This window comes from Eretmochelys imbricata, chromosome 1 (genome assembly GCF_965152235.1).
Source record: "Eretmochelys imbricata isolate rEreImb1 chromosome 1, rEreImb1.hap1, whole genome shotgun sequence".
NCBI classification, from domain to species: Eukaryota; Metazoa; Chordata; order Testudines; family Cheloniidae; genus Eretmochelys; species Eretmochelys imbricata.
The window spans coordinates 158845793-158865627 of NC_135572.1; the positions used below are offsets into that span (position 1 = coordinate 158845793).

The 19835-nt window shown below is 42.4% G+C and overlaps 1 protein-coding gene across 1 annotated transcript; it reads right to left on the reverse strand.

Moving 5' to 3' along the window:
- Window positions 1-223: 223 nt before the first annotated feature.
- On the reverse strand, window positions 224-19811 carry NDUFV3 (NADH:ubiquinone oxidoreductase subunit V3). The gene is made up of 4 exons (XM_077818115.1): window positions 19656-19811; window positions 13405-13498; window positions 4953-5921; window positions 224-492 (listed from the first exon to the last, which is right to left on the reverse strand). Exons 1-4 carry the CDS (start codon window positions 19701-19703, stop codon window positions 326-328), a joined length of 1278 nt encoding a protein of 425 aa, XP_077674241.1. The 5' UTR covers window positions 19704-19811; the 3' UTR covers window positions 224-325.
- Window positions 19812-19835: the final 24 nt, after the last annotated feature.

Genomic DNA, 19835 nt, shown 5'->3' on the forward strand with positions numbered 1-19835 from the left:
GAGGGCCCCTCTGCGAGCCGCACTTTAAACTGTAAAAGAGCCGCATGTGTCTTGTGAGCCACGGTTTGGCCACCTCTAACTTAGACTACATCTTGTGTCAATATGCACTGGGATCTAGAAAAGCTAGATATGAAGAAGTCAGGATGACTAATTTGTAACTCGCTAATGGACTCTAACACAAAGTGACTCTGATAGACAAGAAGTCCTCATCAAAACCATCAGCATAAGTAACTGCAAGTTTATTTATTTTTTACAATATTGACAATGCAGCAGTGTCAGAGCAATTCATTCAAATAAGATTCAACGTTTCTTTTCATCTTGGCTCTTAGTGCCTTGGTGACAGCCTTCCAGAAGATGGCTGAGGCTGTCTGAATTTTGAGAGCTCCACATCAAAATCCACAAAGGTATACATATTATATTCGTGATGCTGGAGGTTCTTGTAGGTAGAATTATCAAATTCCTCCTGTGCAGATGCAGAAGCTGTTTTGGTCTCTGTGGAACAAAAAGAAGACTAGTGAACCTGGTTATGCCAAAACAGAGATAACATTCCTTCTGACTGCATCAGTTCCATACAGTTGGAGGCTCCTCATTCATTGAAACAAGAAAAAAAAAAAAAAAAAAGTCAGCTGCTACAGTGTAAGGCAGAGGTGGGCAAACTAAGCCTGCGGGCCGGATCCAGCCCCTCAGGGCTTTTGATCTGGCCCCCGGGATTGCCACCCACCGTGGTGCCACGAGCCCCACGCTGCTCCAGGAAGTGCCCAGCACTACGTCCCTGCTGCCCCTGAAGGAGAAGGTGCAGAGGGCTGAGCGCACTGCCCTTGCCTATGAGTACCTCCCCCGAAGCTCCCACTGGCCAGGAACAGGGAACCACAGCCAATGGGAGTTCAGCGGAGGTACCCACAGGCAAGGGCTGCACGCTCAGCCCTCTGCATCCCCTCCCTCAGGGACGTGATGCCAGCCGCTTCCCGGAATGGCGCGGGGCCAGGGCAGGCAGGGACTCTGCCCCGGCCCTGGTGCGTGCCGCTGCCACCCTGGAACAGCTCCAGGTAAGCGGCGCCAGGCTGGAGCCCACACACCAAACCCCTCCTGCACCCAAACTCCCTGCCCTCAGCCCCCTGCCTGCACCCCAACCCCCTGCTGCACCCCGCCTGCACTCCAACCCCCTGCCCTAAGCTTCCTTCCCGCACTCTGCGCCCCTCCCTGCACCACTGCCCTGAGCCCCCTCCCACTGTGTACCCCGTCCTGCACCCCAACCCCCTTCCCTGAGCCCCCTTATAAATCCCGCACCCCTCCTCTTCCCCAACCCCTTGCCTTTAGCCCCTTCCTGCACACCGCACTCCCTCCCGTACCCCAGCCACCTGCCCCAGCCCTACATTCATGGCCCTGCACGCAATTTCCCCACCCAGATGTGGTCCTCAGGTCAAAAAGTTTGCCCACCCCTGGTGTAAGGATAAAGTTGCTAAACTTCTGTTTGTATCTTATAAGATACCAAGGAAGCACATCACGCATCTTTAATTGAAAAGACAGAACAACAGATTACTTGAATCAACTACCACAGGATTCCAAATATATGACTCCCTTACAGTGGAAAACATTAGCAACAGTGTTTTTATTTCAACACACAAATGATTTACTATTCATGGAAATTAGTTGGTCGCTCCTGAATGTTGCCTAGTATATACTTAATGTCACGTAGCTTTACTACCTGGTTCTCCCCACAGCCAGAACATTATGTGACACTCTTAGCAAGTCAAGAGATGCAAAAGAGCATTAATTACACATTTATCTCTATCTATCATGTCAGACCACAAAATAAGGACATTAAAACAAGTTAAGCTGATGATCTTTTCTAATAAAAACTTAGTTACAAAAAGGATTTCCACAAATTATTTCAACTGTGGCTGTATCAGAAAATATATCAAGGACTTTATATTTTAATCCCCCCTCCCCCACATTATGAAATTTCTTGTGTACTCTTTATTCTTTTCAAAACCTCACACTGGCTTTCTTTTCTAAAGAGATAATTCTGAATGAATAATAAAAAACAAATTTCTGATACCACATATACTGAAGCGGGCATTAATTTTTGTACTTTAGAAAGAATACACTAATCTAAATAAGATCTTTTATAACAACATTACTGTTCAATTCACTTTACCACATAGGGAAATTGTGAGAAAATTTTTTCCAGCACAAGAAGAAAAGCAAAACATATTTCTTATGCTAGCCTGTACTTTTATATAAAAAGGGTTGACAGTCAGAAAGAAATTTAAGTGCGATCTAGCAATAAAAGTTTGTGCCACTTGTATATAGTGGTTTGTATTTGTTTATTTTATATCAAAAACTTTACCTTCTACAGTTATTTGTTTCTTTCATAATGTGACAGTCTCCCAGAAAAATAAGCAAGAAACAGAACATTGTGTTTTCTCCTTAATCTTTCTATATTGGTGCAGTGATACCATATGTTTCAACACATGTATCTGTTGCATTTTATAACTGAGACTCTTGCAAGTGTAACAAATCACAATTTTGTTTAAATGGCAGCTAGAACTATGAAGGCAAACAATCTAGTGCCTTCTATTCAGTTCCTAGCAGGGTATATCTCGCAACAGAAACCACTACATACATATTTGAACCAGGTGTTGCAATCTCTGCTGGAAAGAGCTCCAAGAATAAGCAAGCTTAGGAAATAGTACAGTCAACCTGCAAGACAGGGTCCTTCTAAATCAAGAGATAGATGCTCAGGAAAGAGCAGACAATTTTTTCTTGCCCATGATGCACTGCACTTGGTTCCTCAAAAGAAGACTTTATTCCTGAATTCTTCCCCCATACATCAAACTTCATATACACTCTGTCAACCAGAATGAGCTTTTCACATGATGTTCTTGTTAAGCGAGTTGGAGGTACACTTCTGAGTTACTTTGCTGGTAATTTTACTTACCAACGGCTAATGGCACATTTGTTTTGATGAATGTTTAGCATTCCTATTCCACTTTGTGGGATGAAGCTAATTTAAAGTACAGATTTCTAAGTAGGAAAAATGTACAATATGTCTTGCAAGTTGGTCTGGCTGCTGCGTTTTCAGATAAATGAAAGAATGCAGAAACAGGAAGGAAATGTAGGTTACACAAAATCTGTGACCAGTACTGTTAACTATTGCTCATCTGTTTATTAAAAAAAGACCAGCAAAAGGGAGGGGGGAAGTGGGGCAAAGGGTCCCCATAAAATAGTTAAATGAAAACCAGATTTCACTCAGTTACATCTATTTAAACAAGAAGTGGCTCCTCCATTTACTTCAATGAAGTTACTCTAGATTTACACTAATGAGTGAAAGCAGAACCCAGGGCACTGTTTAAAATACGAACTAGTTAAGAAAATGGTTCATACTTCACTTTGATGCAGCAGTGATTTTGCAATAAAGCCTTTCTCCAACTCACCAGAGGTTAACTAGACCCATTTCCTTTAATTTTCTAATTACTTTCTAGGTGTTAACTACTGAGGGGAGTGACTGAGGCTACAGGGCTTGGCTCTCTAAGGATAGTATTGTTGGGAAAGAGAGAAGCATCAAATATAGACAAACGTAGGGAAAGGTGTTTTACAGCTTTCAGAAGCTCCTTCCACTGGATGTGCAGAAGGGCAAAAAGTTGGCAAGGTTAATCATAACAGTGATTGTATTTTAAAAATCTTGAGGAAATATTCTTGGATTCTAATGCTGAAGGTAGGTCAAATTAGTGGTTGACTTTTCCTTTAAATAAAACCTGCACCCCTTTTGCTCAGCACTGTCTCCTGAAAATTGACATGCAAAAAGCATTACTTGTCATCTAAGGCTCTTGCAAATAATTGTGATCTTGCAAATAGCCTTATTTGTGCTTTCAGCCTTGCAAGTAGGCAGGTTCTTTAAATTAAGTGTGCTAGCAAAATGGTAGCCAGATTTTTGAACATCAAAAACAGGACATCTAACATTCTCATGGGATGGAGGAAGAAAAGAATGCACCGCAGAAGGTGTTGAACAAATTGGGATGGAGACATTTTTTCTTTTATTGGACTATGGGGAACACAGGAAGTATCTGGCGGGGGGGCTGATGGTGTGGGATTCACGCAACTTGTGGGTGGGAAACTGAATTGTTTAAGGAGACCAGTTATAACCAGGAAGGTTAGGCGAGACACAGACATATGTCTGGGAGATGATTTGGGGAAGGCATGATGTGTGAGAGAGAGAGACATCAGTGCCCCCTTTCTCCCCGGCTATCTTATTGATTTTGTTGGGTCCTTTGCTGGCCTTACTTATTGCTCACCTTACAAGTCCGCCGGTCTCATAGCCAACTCCTGCTCCTGTGATCCTCCTATGCTACTCAAATCTGTTGCAATCTGTGGTATGGCAAAATTGGGGGAGGCAGTGGCAGCATCTGTGCAATGGGATGGTGGCACATTCAGCTCAGCAGAAAGGCAGCTACTGGGTTTGCACGCAGAAGTTAGACAGGAAGAAAAGGGGAAGAATCCAGAGGTTGGGCAGAGTCGCTGGCTGTCTTCAATGTGGTTCTACTGAAACTGCAACAAAATCCTGATTTTATGACAACAGGCTATGACCAAACAGAACAGTCCCTCAAAACTGAAACAAGCGTGGTTACCTTACCTGTTAACAAGTATAATGTTGATTTAAGAAAAAAATAAGTACAATGAGATAAAAAAATATGTTTCCTTCCACCATCATAACTAGAAGCTGCATATTAAAAAGGAGAGAGAAAGTTTTTCAACATAAGTACACATGACGACAGCAAGAATTTATCACCAAGGTGTGACTCTTTCCTCCACAATGTGTTATATCAGCTAGCTTTATAACAGAATACGGAGAATCCAGATCAAAGAGTTGATATTGTAGATATAATTAAAAATGTTATTTCAAGCCCCAGCCCCAGAAGAACCAATATAGTTCAAACAATTTAAAGCTGTACCCTGTATAGTGCCTTGCTCTTCAGTCTGAGCTCCAGCTTCTTGAACGATCTCCTCTGTTGTAGTGTTTACCATGAACGGTGCCTCCTTCAAAAACTCCTCTTGTAGTTTAGGAGCAGCTTTTTCTTTTGTCTCAGTCTCCTGTACCTCCCTTGTCTCGGTTTCTTCCCATCTCAATAAAGTCAGCTTTTGCTCCACTTCTTGCTGAGGGTCTGGCGGAACTTTTAGCTGTGCTGCTGCTGGTGGGGCTCCAACTGGAGTCTCCGCCAAGCGCCTAGGTTCCTTAAGTCTGATGGCGGTCAGCTTTTGGCTTTCTTCAGCCTGTGTTTTTGAGATGGACTTCTGCAAATCTGTCCCTTTTAGGTTTTGTTTCATGGAAGGTTTTCTTGTTTCTGACTTTAATATTTTACTGTTGGCTGTTGCTGTTTTACCAGACTCCATCTGCTTGATGTGAGGCACCTCAATTTCTGGTCTGTAAGGCTTCTTCTTAGGTATATATTCTTTATCTCCTTTCTGGGACAAGCTCTTGTCTGCCAATGTCATTACCTTCACCGTTCTGTTCTCAAAAAAGAAGGGATCGTGTCTTGGAAACTCTACTCTGGTTTTAGTGGCAACTCCCGAGGCACTTTCTTCTTCATCAGAATCAGAGCTAGAATCTGATTCGGAGCTGGATGAAGACTCTTTCTCAGCCAACTTCTTGCTCAACCCTCTTCTTGTTGTGATAGAAGCCTTTCCCTCAAGAGAGGAAAGTGTTACTCGCTCAGGAAACACTACCATAGTTTTTCTTGACAAGAATTTCCTCACTTCTTCATCTGTTAGCTTTACAGCTTCATCAGTGCTAGTACTAGCTATGGTCTTGGTCTCACCTTGATTTGCAGATGGTGGGTGAGAACTAGGAAACAACTTTTTAGGGAATTCAACTGTTGTTTTGGTGGCCAGCAGTTTGGTGCTCTCCTGAGGTGCCACCACATCTAGGAAATGGCATAAAGAGGATTATTATAATTTCTGACGCTCCTGTTAATTTGGAGTTCCTAAACATCCAACGTTAAGTTTCTGAACTGCTCTGGTATAAAAATCAAATTTGAAAGTGTAATTTCACTAATTGCACAACCCTGGAACAGATAGTTACCTTTTCTATATTGTGCATATATCTGAACTCTACTTAGCATCAGACATTCTTTACTGCTAGGACTGGAACTCATATGAGATCTAGCTTTTATTCCTTGCTGAGTCTGAATTCTTGTGAGAGCTCTGCAATGTCACTGTCTTTCTCTGTGCCTCAGCTCCCCATGAGTAAAGAGGGGACAAATATATCTTCCTATTTCACAAGGGTGTTAGAATAAATTCATTACCGCATGTGAGGTACTCAGATACTACAGTGATAGATATAAACCTAAGAACAAGATAACAAAGAACACGAACTACTGAGTGATCATTCTGATAACCATCACAACAGAATAGCTATCTTCATAAGCAACAGAGGGATAACTCATGAATGATGTTTAGATGGCTACAGGTCTCTCCCTTGTTCAAGACCTCATATACAGTATAAAGTAACTGGCTGTAAAAATGTCCCCATAATTTACTTGCTGAATTGTTACATAAAACCTTGTTTGTGTGATGCACAGCCACAAAATGCTGCCCCCTCCTGTTCTTGAGCTTCTCCACTTGCTATTTTGCCTTCCTGCCTTCTTCCTCTCTGTCTGCTTCTCTGTGCTGGGATTTCTCCACATGGACGTTTCAGTGGATTTCCTGATCCTGTCATCGGCTCTCTGATTATTCCATACTGGGGATGGTAGCAAGCTAAGAGAAATTGCCAGCCCGCCCACTCTTTCTCTGAGTAGACATGGGTACCTCCACTAAATTTTACTGTCCTGATTAGGGCGCTGGAAAGGAAGCAGTAACTTCTAAACTGTTACCCACCCGTGGGCCTTAGGTACTCAAGGCAGATTGTGTGGTCTGCTGGAGGAGTGGAAGACCAGTGACAGAGACTATTCTTGTGAGGACAGGGAGAGCTTTGGGAAGAGCTGGCAGCTGCCATGCAGCACTACTAAACTCTCCCACTACTCCCACAAATAGCTGCATGATTCCCACTTTGGTGTGTAGTTTAGTGTAGCTCTGCCTCATAACTTGGAAGTCTATGCTGCATAACTTGGATCTAACCGTACCACATAGTTCACAGGGTATTGATTATTTCTACACATACTTTTTCCACCAGTTTTAGTTATGGAGATTAATTAGGATGTATGAGAAATAAGCGATTCCGAGTACAGTTAAGCCTTCAGCAACATGCGAGTTAAGACATAAGTGAAGTCACAGATGCATGAAATTAAAAACATTTCATGGAGAAATATTGTTCTTTTATTTATATTTCAAATACAGTAGTTTAAGTTAAATACTGATTTATTATATAGGTATTATTACCTTAAAAATAATTTCAGAGACACAAACTTTATGTAAGGCACAGCAAAATCAAATACTGGGTCATCAACCCAGACGCCATGGTCTACAGGCAGTGTCACTGATATTTGAGAAAGTTTATTCAAATATAAAAAGATTTGTATTAAATACACAGGACGTGGCAATGTAAACACAAGAGTCCGTGGTGGCTGGGGTGGGGGGAGGGGAATATAAACAGAGCAAAAGCTGGAGTTGTATTCATGCTGGGAAGTTTTTAGAAACTGAACAAAAGAAGGCAGCAGCAATACTGAAATCACTCAAATGGAGTATTAATACTGTGCATCATTAAAGACTGGAAAAAAAGATTACGATTTAAAATTCAGTGAAGAGTGAAATATTATATTTGTCAGCATATATCATTAACCATGCGATCAAATTATTAATAGTATAGAAGTTTAGTTCGGCACTGAGCAGAAGAGCATTTTCGCGAAGTCAGTGGCTATATTACCAAGCTTTTTGACTAGCAATATTGAGGTGCTTCCAGCTTTGTACCACAGGATGCACTCAACTAACATTGAACTGAACTGGCTCTATTGGAACGATAACATGTCCCTTTCAGTGGCTGGCATGGACATATTATCCTCATGAGTGACTTAGAAGATAAACATAACAGTGGTATCATCAGCAGAGGCTCTAAATGATAGAAAACAGCAGCCAGTAGGACTAGTAGAACCAGTTTAAAATGTATTCATTTTCAGAAAAATAGAATATGGAAATGTCATTTTTGTTCCGTCAGTGATTTCCACAACAAATGTGTTCATTTTATCAAGGCAAAGAAGATTTTCACACCTCCTCAAGCTGGGATCTGAAAAATCAGGCTGTGTTCTATGTATTTTTATTACCAATAAAATACACTGGATGGAATAATCATGTACTCAAAGGAAGATGTCCTAATTGGTCTTTTTCTACACTATCCAGAGGCTTACAAGAGTTAGAGATTCCAGAAATTGATGCTATGATACTACAGTGATGACAATCCTAAAAATACCATATATAATTATTGTTTTATGGATATTTTTACCAAAACCATGCTTCAAAACAAAGATACTATACAAAACAGTAACTGGCAGCAGCGATTGATTTAAAATATTTTAAGTTTGTACTTTTCTGAGCATTATCAATGACGGGAAGGCCGCAAAGGCTCTTGGGTAGGATATCCAAGGTTTTATTTCCCAAGCTTTTTCAGAGATCAAGGTTAGGGATTGGGAGAGTTTGTTTTGGAGAAATCTTTTCAAGCAGGTTCTTTTTAATCTGTCTTTGACATGTGTGATTATTAAGTTATTTAAATTTTGCATATGCCTAGAAAATAACTAATAGATGCAATGTACAAGTCTGAACAAATAAAAATAGCTAACTGTATGTTATTTTCTAACAAGATATGCTCAGTCCTAACCTCCTAAAAAATACTGAAAAATGGAAAGTTTGGGATTGACATACATGTACATGTATAAAGCTTAAATTACAAGCAACCAACATGATTGTTATGGATCAGATACTATCATTTTCTACTTTTTCATAAAATCCTGATCAGTATTTTCCTAAAATAATGCTAAACTGAGATTGAGGGCATTTAAGCAACTGTTTCCATTTTTTATGAAAACATTAAAAATACAGGTCATTGGCCACAACTCTCTGAAGGGATCCAGAAGCACATGCTCTTGAAGTCCATGAAGTGTACTTTTTGCTCAGGAGTAAAAGTCCAAGATTCTGAATTATTTTTGTAGTATTAGGGCCTTGATCTTTAGTCTGGTCAATTTTTATTTATAAACATGTAGCTGAAATTGTTGCTTAACTTTTACTCACTTTAAGTGATTAAAAAAAGGGACAGGATCTAGATATTACAGCATTTTATAAATACTCTATCGCAGGGTGGATAAGAATCGGTTGATTTAAAAAAAATCAATTTTTTAAATTTAAATTAAATACAGGTTTATTTTAAAAAACTATTTAAAATTAAATTTGAAATTGTGACAACCTATATTAAAACAAATTTTCTATAATCTATAAAATCATTTATATAATATTAAGCAGTACATTTGCTTCCAACTTTTAAAGAAAGTCAAATCACTGAATTTGTGGAAGCAATTGGAATGAGAGTTTGAAGTGCGAAGCCTGCTTTTGACAACAGTAGCTTCTTCTCCAAGTGCAGAGAGAACATCTTTATTTCAGTTTATTCAACTAGTTCAGTTCAATGTTCATTCAAAGTTAAGAAACCAATTAGAAGTTTAAAAAACAGGAAGGCTTATTTTCCTCTTCCAATCCAAAGACAAGGTGTGAGGGGATGAATCATAGAATCATAGACTTTAAGGTCAGAAGGGACCATTATGATCGTCTAGTCTGACCTCCTGCACAACGAAGGCCACAGAATCTCACCCACCCACTCCTGTAACAAACCTCTAACCTATGTCTCAGCTACTGAAGTCCTCAAATCGTGGTTTGAAGACTTTGAGGTGCAGAGAATCCTCCAGCAAGTGACCCATGTCCCACGTTGCAGAGGAAGGCAAAAAACCCCCAGGGCCTCTGCCAATCTGCCCTGGAGGAAAATTCCTTCCTGATCCCAAATATGGCGATCAGCTAAACCCTGAGCATGTGGGCAAGACTCACCAGCCAGACACCCAGGAAAGAATTCTCTGTAGTAATTCAGATTGCACCCCATCTAACATCCCATCACAGGCCATTGGGTATATCTACCGCTAATAGTTGAAGATCATCAATTAATTGCCAAAATTAGGCTATCCCATCATATCATCCCTTCCATAAACTTATCAAGCTTAGTCTTGATGCCAGATATGTCTTTTGCTCCAACTGCTTCCCTTGGAAGGCTGTTCCAGAACTTCACTCCTCTGATGGTTAGAAACCTTCACCTAATTTCAAGTATAAACTTCCTGATGGCCAGTTTATATCCATTTGTTCTTGTGTCCACATTGGTACTGAGCTTAAATAATTCTTCTCCCTCCGTGGTATTTATCCCTCTGATATATTTATAGATAGCAATCATATCTCCCCTCAGCCTTCTTTTGGTTAGGCTAAACAAGCCGAGCTCTTTGAGTCTCCTTTCATAGGACAGGTTTTCCATTCCTCGGATCATCGTAGTAGCCCTTCTCCGTACCTGTTCCAGTTTGAATTCATCTTTCTTAAATATGGGAGACCAGAACTGTGCACAATATTCCAGATGAGGTCTCACCAGTGCCTTGTATAACGGTACGAACACCTCCTTATCTCTACTGGAAAGAGAGCTACTAGTTCTAAAATCTTGAAGGACTGGTAACCTAGAAACAATCAGTTGAATACAAAAAGAAAAGGAGTACTTGTGGCACCTTAGAGACTAACCAATTTATTTGAGCATGAGCTTTCGTGAGCTACAGCTCACTTCATCGGATGCATACCGTGGAAACTGCAGTAGACATTATATACACACAGAGACTATGAAACAATACTCCCTCCCACCCCACTGTCCTGCTGGTAATAGCTTATCTAAAGTGATCATCAAGTTGGGCCATTTCCAGCACAAATCCAGGTTTTCTCACCCTCCGCCCCCACACACACCAACTCACTCTCCTGCTGGTAATAGCCCATCCAAAGTGACCACTCTCTTCACAATGTGTATGATAATCAAGGTGGGTCATTTCCAGGTTCCCTGGATTTGTGCTGGAAATGACCCACCTTGATTATCATACACATTGTGAAGAGAGTGGTCACTTTGGATGGGCTACTACCAGCAGGAGAGTGAGTTTGTGTGTGGCGGGGGGGGGGGGGGGGGGGAGGGAGGGGGCGGAGGGTGAGAAAACCTGGATTTGTGCTGGAAATGGCCCAACTTGATGATCACTTTAGATAAGCTATTACCAGCAGGACAGTGGGGTTGGAGGGGGTATTGTTTCATGGTCTCTGTGTGTATATAATGTCTACTGCAGTTTCCACGGTATGCATCCGATGAAGTGAGCTGTAGCTCACGAAAGCTCATGCTCAAATTGGTTAGTCTCTAAGGTGCCACAAGTACGCCTTTTCTTTTTGCAAAGACAGACTAACATGGCTGTTACTCTGAAAACTTTCTTTATAATGGGCTACACCCCAACCCACCAGAAGCCAGTGTCCCAGGCTGTGAGGGGAATATTTGAAGTCCAGATCCAAGTTTTACAGTTTATACTCATCTCTAGTTACAGGTGAAAAGTGAATTTCGGAGACTCATTACAGTCACTTTTTGTCCACATGCCAAAGCCACTTCATACTGGGATCCCAGCAATCTGCTAAACTGAGGCCAAGGAATCCAATAGCTTAGCTGTTGCAGGTAAGATTTTAGGTGTATTGGCTGCACTGGGGTGGGCAGGAAAGAAATGTTTGGCTTACAACAGTGGTTCACAACCAGGGGTCCAGGGCCACTGCGAGCAGGTTTCAGGGGGGCTGCCAAACAGGACCTGCGTTAGACTCGCTGTGGCTTAGGGCAGAAAGCCGAAGCCCCACAGCATGGGGCTGAAGCCCAGAGCCCTGCTACCTGGATCTGAAGCAGAAGCCTTAGAAACTTAGCTTTATGGTGCCCCTGTGGTTTGGGGCCCCGGGCAGTGTCCTGCTTGCTACCCCTTAATGCCAGCCCTGCTGTTTATATGCAGAAAATCAGATGCACAGGTGGGCTGTGAAGTTTTTCTAACATGTCAGGGGGGCCTCAGAAAGAAAAAGGTTGAGAACCCCTGGCTTACAATACATAGGTCTACATTTTGCCTGAGATAAACCAGTTGCAACTAGTCCTTTGCTAACATGGGCGTATGGCAAAACCCATCTGTTTGATAAGAACTAGTGCAGGTGGAGGCAGTTGAGGGTCGAATTTCCATGTGGTGAAGGGTTTAAGTTTTATTGGCTTGCTGACGGACAATAAGATGAAGTGTGGTGGGAAGCTGTTGTTTTGGACAGTTTCATATGGTACTACAGCATTTTGTTTTTAAATTACTTCTGGGGGCATTCTATGCCAAAAAAATTAAAAATTCTCTGCACAATATTTTAAAATTCTGCAATTTTTTTTGTCAAAATAACATTACATAATCGCGCCAGTTTCAGTTATTTGGGTAATTTATTTCAAAATACCTGTCCGCAAGTATGTCTGTAACAATACAGACACACACAAAAATGCCCCCAGGAGTAGAGAGTTAAAGAAACCGCTATGACAACCCAGTTCCTGTTTTTCTGCCCTCTTCCTCACCCCCCAAGCCAAGCCACGGGGCCAGACACCCACAACCCCTGCCCCACAAAAGCCCAGCCGTGGGGCCCTGCCAGCCAATACACCTGAACCACCTCCCTCCGAGAGCCCAGCCACGGGCCCCCAGCTCAGATACCCGCACCCACTCCTCCCCCAGAGCCCAGCTCTGCCCCCGCCCCGACATCCTCTCCCCAGAGAGAGAGAGAAACAGCCTGATGCTTGGTCCCAGGCTTGCACAGAGTTTCCTGTGTGCCACCTTCTCCTTCCCTCAGGGCATGCTGAGAACTGCAGCTGCCAGGAAACCTCTAACTCCCTCTCCCTCCCCCCAGCAATGTCTTCTATGTGCAAGCTGGGTTCTGCTGGGTCCAGCAGCCCATAGTGGTGGCTAGCAGCACTGCAGCCCATTTCTGTGGGGAAAAGGAAATTCTGCACGTACATTAATTTCTGCAAAATTCTGCATTACACAGTGGCGCAGAATTCCCCCAAGAGTATTAAATGTATGTCAAAGGTGCTCAGAGTGTGGGGGTCCTTTGATATGGATTATGTTTATGAAAATCAAAATCGATAAAATTGCCTCTCCCCATTAAGATTTATAAATAGTTTCATGACATAGAAGAATAAGTCACAAATTTAAATTAAATTAAAATTTGTAATCTGGACATTCAACAGACTAAAAAGCCATTCAATTGCTTCTTGTTAAATACCAAATGAAAAAATGAAGTTTCTATTAGCTGTGCACCTATTTTAATGTGCTCATATACATGACAAATGCACACAACCATCAATTTAAGAAAAAATAAATATCTTACTCTTTTTTTGACCTTTTTCAGAGCCCTCTGATTTGGTGCAGAGAGAAAGAGATGGAGAGAGGCTTCGGAGTCCCCATGCTTCTAGCTGTAAAGTCTGCAAAATTAAAATCAAACAAATCTCTTATTTTTTTGTTAGATAGAACTTTGATTTTTCATCTGTAGTGTTCTTCTGATTTACTGTTAACTACTGATTTCCGTAAGGTGCAAAGACGGATGATTGACATGAATTCCCTGGATGCAGTAGAAAGGTGATGGTGGAACGGTTATCTCATTGGGATTCCTCTCACAGATTTACTTTCTGTGAAACAGCAGAGACTAATCAGAAATTCCTGTTCCTAAATTATACAGATAAAATACTGATGCTATCTATGTATACCACTTATACCAAGGAATAGTACAGTTAAACTAAACAAACATTTAGAAGTATGGAAGGACACAGGTAAAGCTAGATAGTTAAACACACTCAACTCATAGAATCTCTTACAATATGAAATTATAGACCAGAAATGCTCATGACATCCACTCGCCCTACATTATATTACATACAAAAATGTTAAGAAAACATTAGGCTGCAAAGCCAAGCACTCACACTTTGGGAACTGCTAGATTTACCGTTATCTGTCCCCAGTGCACATCCAAGCTGTGCACTGATGAGGAGCCTGTGGAAAAGACAGTATGCGAACATGTAACTGCAAGATCCTAATGCATATGCACAAGGAGGCCAAGTTAAGGTTGCATGAACAACCATAAATCTGTATGCAGTGTTTATGAAGCAGTGTTGGTCCCAGGATTTTAGAGAGACAAGGTTGGTGAGATAATATCTTTCATTGGTCAAACTTCTGTTGGTGAGAGAGACATGCTTTCAAGCTCTACAGAGCTCTTCTTCACAGAAGCACTGCTGCATCCAGGTCATGGTTTGGATGGAGCCTCGTCTGGCTCTCTTTTTCCCCACCTGGGAGGTGGAAGGGCTCCTACAACAATGGTGCTCTAGGAGGGTATGTGCATGAGACACTGGAACCACAAGTTGGGTCTGGAGAGAAGTTATGGAGGGAACCCAGCTCCAGTCTCTCTCCACTGCCCTGGCTACTCTCATAACAGCTGTCGGGCAGCAGAATATCTGCTGCTTGTTCAGAACTCAGGCCAAGCTCTTTGTAACAGTGAGGGTTTCTGGTAAGCTGCAAAAAGGATCCATTACATTCTCTATAATGGAAAGCATTAGGCAACCCAAATATTGGGTTTTCGACCAGCTCCCCTTATGCAGTTCCACTGCAGGCTACAAACTCTATTAAGTCATGACTCTCCTGCTTCATATGGTCTGGAGTCCCCTTAACTTTATTAGCCAGCGTCAAGGTTCCCTCCCCACTCTGAACTCTAGGGTACAGATGTGGGGGACCTGCATGAAAGACCCCCTAAGCTTATTTCTACCAGTTTAGGTTAAAAACTTCCCCAAGGCACAAATCCTTCCTTGTCCTTGGATGGGTACTGCTGCCACCACCAAATGAGTTAGACAAAGATTCAGGAAGAGGACCACTTGGAGTTTCTGTTTCCTTAAAATATCCCCCCAAGCCACTTCACCCCCTTTCCTGGGGAGGCTTGAGAATAATCTACCAACCAAATAGGTAAACCAGGTGAACACAGACCAGACCCTTGGGTTTTTAGGACACTAAAAACCCTAATCAGATTCCTAAAAACAGAACTTTATTATAAAGAAAAGAAGTAAAAGAAGCACCTCTGTAAAAGCAGGACGGAAGGTAACTTTACAGGGTAATCAGATTCAAAACACAGAGGATTTCCCGCTAGGCAAAACTTTAAAGTTACAAAAAACAGAGATAAACTTCCCTCTTAGCACAGGGAAAATTCACAAGCTAAAACAAAAGATAATCTAACGCCTTTCCTTGCTTTACTTACAATTTTTGTAATCCTAGACCTCATTTCAGACAGGGTTTTAAGAGATGTTTTTTCCTGCCCCTGGTCCCTCTCTGGCTCCGAGAGAACACAAAGAAAAACCTTCCCCCACAGATTTGAAAGTATCTTTTGGTCATGTGCCATCCAGGTTATCTGAGTTTCTTAACCCTTTACAGGTAAAGGAGGGATTTTATGCTACCCTTAGCTGTATGTTTATGACAGCCAGATACTCCAAAATTGTGCTTTTTACTCTCTCGTATATAGGCAAGACAACAGTCCTCCATCACAACCACATTTTACTGTCTATTCTCAATACACATTCCGGAAACACCTTTTGGAATATTAGATGGAATTTGAAGGGGGAAAAGACTGGAGGGGCAAAAAATCCAATCTAATTTATCCATGCTTCTTATATAAATTAGAAATCCCATTACACCTTTCTCATTTTGAATCGGAGACCCACACCTGCCACTCATATACAGATCACGTCTACCTACATCCAATCAACTCTACACAAACACCCCAACCATCAACCCCAACTACTACTGCCAGAATAGAAGAGTGTTTCCAATGTGTCTATAAAATGTACCACATTTTCAACTGTAGACAACTATTGCAAAAATTTCTCAAAAGCTGTGGTTATGAAATACATATAGCGAAGCTCTATGCAGGCAGTTAGGACTGTTCTGAGCCAGGGCAATGTGATTTTACAGATGCATATGTAAGATTCTATGAACAGTGAATACATGTAAGTATTTATTTACCTACCCCTCACTATTTATTTCCTCGCTTTTAAAATGTTTAGGAATTTTAGGGGGGCAGGGGTGAGGGGGGTTGGACTAGAAATTTAAAAAACCTAGTAGTGTTCCTTAACTTACACAGTAGCAAATTTCATTTTCATTTAAAAGAAAACAGCTATGGAGCACTTACAAGTTTAAAAATTGCACACGTTCATGGCTTCCTGTAGCTCACTCTGCAAATTTTAAACCCTACTGTAAAACCAGGTCAGGTGACAACTACTTTGTTACCAGAGCCTCTGACTGTTATTTATGTAGCAAAGAAAGGGCCAAAATGCTCTTCCAAAACTAATATTATTGGCATTATCCAAATATTGAGCCCAAAGAAAATACCTCTGAGTTTTACTCCTTTTCTGTTCAAGAAGAAAGAAATTTCACAAAACATGCAAAAAACACAACCTTTTGCATTTATACTTCTGGAGAGCATCTATATTAGAAAAAAATAATAGTATTCATACCGGATCAGCCAGCCAACAACGCTTAGACCCAAATTTCATGATACAGTGATAAAAATGCCCCTCGAGACCAAAGCTGAAGCTGTTTGGCGCAGCCGCTGTAATACAGGTACAGTACTCATTTTTTTTTCTAGTTTAGACAAAACTGAACAGTCTGTGCTGGAAAGATTTCAAGGGCTTCTCCTCTCTCCCCACCCTCCCCGCAATCAATTAACCATTTTTCCAGAAGGGTCAGGGTAATGCTGCCCAGTATGCATTCAAGCATCATAGTCTTACTCTGTAGAGGAATTATTTGTTGTTTACACTGTTTCCTTCCAGAATGACATTTTTGGCTGTATTGGATCATGTTTTATATTCTGCCATACTGTGTCCTGGTTTATGTTATATTGCACTAACAGGAAAAAAAACAGAAAAAGCAAACAGCAAGTAAAGCTCAAATGTTTGTTGACACTGTGGGCTACACTCTTAAAGCATGTAGCAGTGAACAATTCTGTTTTGGTAGAAAATGATACATACATTTGGCAGAAATTAATTTAAAAAATAATAATTTTGGCAGATAATATTAATGTTTATTTTTAAACTTTTTTTTCTATTTTTATCTATTTAAATTTTCACAATAGCGGGAAATTCTGAGGGATGTAGGACAATAATTATTTAATGACTGTAGATGTTGAGATTCAAAAAGTTAAAGCATTGTAACTGTTAAAACACAAATTGTAAACATCACACATCAAAGTATATCCTTAAATCTAACTAATAAATTCTTACTTTTTGCCTATCTGTACATTATCATCAATAGAAATGTTTTTGTCAGTTTGTGAGTGTACACTGAAATTGACATTTACTGATAAAAATCTAATCCTTCCAAGCCTAAAGATACACAGTAGTTTTTTGCCAACTCTGTATCTCTGAGGCACATGGATCAGAATTTGAGATCTGGTCATGGACTACCTACCTATCTAGCTCAGTGTCAGGCAATAGCCACTACCTATTAAAGAAAGACAAAAATCAATTTAAACACACACAGTCAAATGTAAAATGAGGTACAGTATGTGTGTGTAGGATTTTCTTCCTGATGCCAATAATAGTAAATTTACTTTTTGAAGCATGAGATTTGTTTTCACCTCGAGCTGTTTCTTGCATTATTGTGTAGAAACATTTAAGACTCGTTGCAGAGCTTGTAACTAGGGTTGGCAGAATTCTATTTTTTTTTATGTTGACAGATAATATTGTTTATTTTTAAGCATTTTTTATTTTTATATTGATTTAAATTTTCACAGTTGCAGGAAACTGGGGTGGAGTCAAACAATAATTATTTAGTAACAGTAGATATTGAGATTAAAAATTTAAAGTTTTAACAATTAAAACACAAATTGTCAACATCACGTCAAGAACTATAATTGATCTTAGCCAAAAAAAAAAAACCCCAAAGAAGCAATATCCTTAAATCAATAACTCAGACCTGTTATTACTATTCATTCACTAGTCCATTTGTAACAAGCCTAATTTAAAAGTCTAAGTCACTGGATTTTTGACTGTAATAAGTTCTCAGGCAGCTTTTTTCTTACTTTCTCTATCTATAAATTTTGATAATTATCAATGGGATATTTTTCATCAGTTTGTGTATGGACAGTGATATTGACATTTACTGGTAAAAATCTAATCCTTCCAAGCCTACTTATACCCATGTTTGAAACTATTTTCAAGCACCATTCTAACAGATTGCATCAAATGAAGTCCAGTCTGCCTGGGCCTTTTCTTCACGAGGAAGGCTAACAAGTATTAGACACACCTTTCTCCCCTGGCGTGGGCATGACCAGACATGGAGCCTGGGCCCTGCTAGGAGGGACAATAGCAGTCCTGGCTATTGAAGCATGCCGTCAGGCAAACAAGCTGGAATGTTTTGAAAATCTGCAGTAACACATTTTCCAGATTTTCCAGCCAGGCTCCAGTGCAGAGAGAGGCCTGTCTACAGCAGGGCACTGAGCACACCACTCCGGTTGGGACCGCAAGGGGACAGCACAACCCCATGCTCCTAGCCACAGCACTGCTGTATGCAGGCAGGTCTCCACATAGGGTTGCCAGCTGTCTGGTTTTCTGTCACTGGGAACCATGGCCAATGGGAGTTGCGTGGGCTGCCGCCTGCAGATGGAGCAGCGCAGAGCCACCTGGCTGTACCTCCGCAAAGGAGCCGGAGAAGGGACATGCCGCAGCTTCCAGGAGCTGCTTGAGGAAAGCGCCACCTGAAGCCTGCAACCCTGACCCGCTCCCATGCCCCAACCCCCTTCCCCAGCCCTGATCCCCCTCCCTCCAAATCACTCATCCCCAGCCCAGAGCACCCTCCTGCACCCCCAAGCCCTCATCCCCAGCCCCACCCCAAAGCCCACACCCCCAGCTGGAGCCCTCACATCCCAACCCCATGAAAATGAGCAAGTGAGGGTGAAGACAGCAAGCGGGGGGAGGGGGCAGAAGGGGGCCAAGATGCAATGAGCGGGGGACAGGGCAGTGGCGTTCAGTTTTGTGCAAGTAGAAAGTTGGCCACCCTTGGCTGCAGAGCGCCTCTTGCCATAGCACTGCCCCGCCTGCCCAGCACAAGGGTCAGCAGCCTCAGACTCCCTCCTCTGGATCGGCAGAAGACTGAGCCCTAACAGCACATGCACAGGCCCGACCCTCCCAGCCGCTCCCACAGACGCATGCGCAGCACCTATGGTGCCCCACCCCCCCTCACTGTGTCCAGGCTCCCTCTGGGAACGTGAAGCACAGAGAACACGACGCATGCGCACTAGCCACACTCCGCCTCTCCCCCAGCTAGGGAAACTGACCCCGGTCGACTGGAGTGGCGGCAGAGCCCGGACGCATGCGTAATTGCTACTGTCCTTGCGCCCCTGCCCGAGGAGTCACGGGCCCCTTGAGACAGTGTGCGCAACGGCGGGGGGGGGCGTGGCTGAGTTCTGGCGCATGCGCACCAAACAGGAGCCGCAGCCCCGAGTTGATTTGAACGGGAAGTCCCACTCACCCGAGCCGGCCAAGCGGGGACCGGTGTTTGCGCCCCTCTTACCCCCACCCACGGGAGAGCATCAGCCCCGCCGCTTACCTTGAGAGTCACGGCCCGGCCGCAGCCCAGCAGCGAAGAGGCGGCCATGTCTGTGTCACCTCCACCAGTCCCCCGGCGCCGCGGGGAAACACGGCACCAGCAGCAAAGGTACCCACCCCTCCGGGCCTCGTTCTGAGTGTCCCCGCGGGGTGGGCGGGCCTCGGTGCAGAGACTCCTCCC

What these genes read in the sequence shown, in the direction of transcription:
- NDUFV3 (XM_077818115.1), bottom strand. Translation starts at nt 19,703, where the DNA reads ATGGCCGCCTCTTCGCTGCTGGGCTGCGGCCGGGCCGTGACTCTCAAG. An exon ending in GCCGGGCCGTGACTCTCAAG is followed by an intron (nt 13,499 to 19,655) that starts GTAAGCGGCGGG and finishes TTAATTTTGCAG; the next exon opens with ACTTTACAGCTAGAAGCATG. An exon ending in TGAAAAAGGTCAAAAAAAGA is followed by an intron (nt 5,922 to 13,404) that starts GTAAGATATTTA and finishes GCCATTTCCTAG; the next exon opens with ATGTGGTGGCACCTCAGGAG.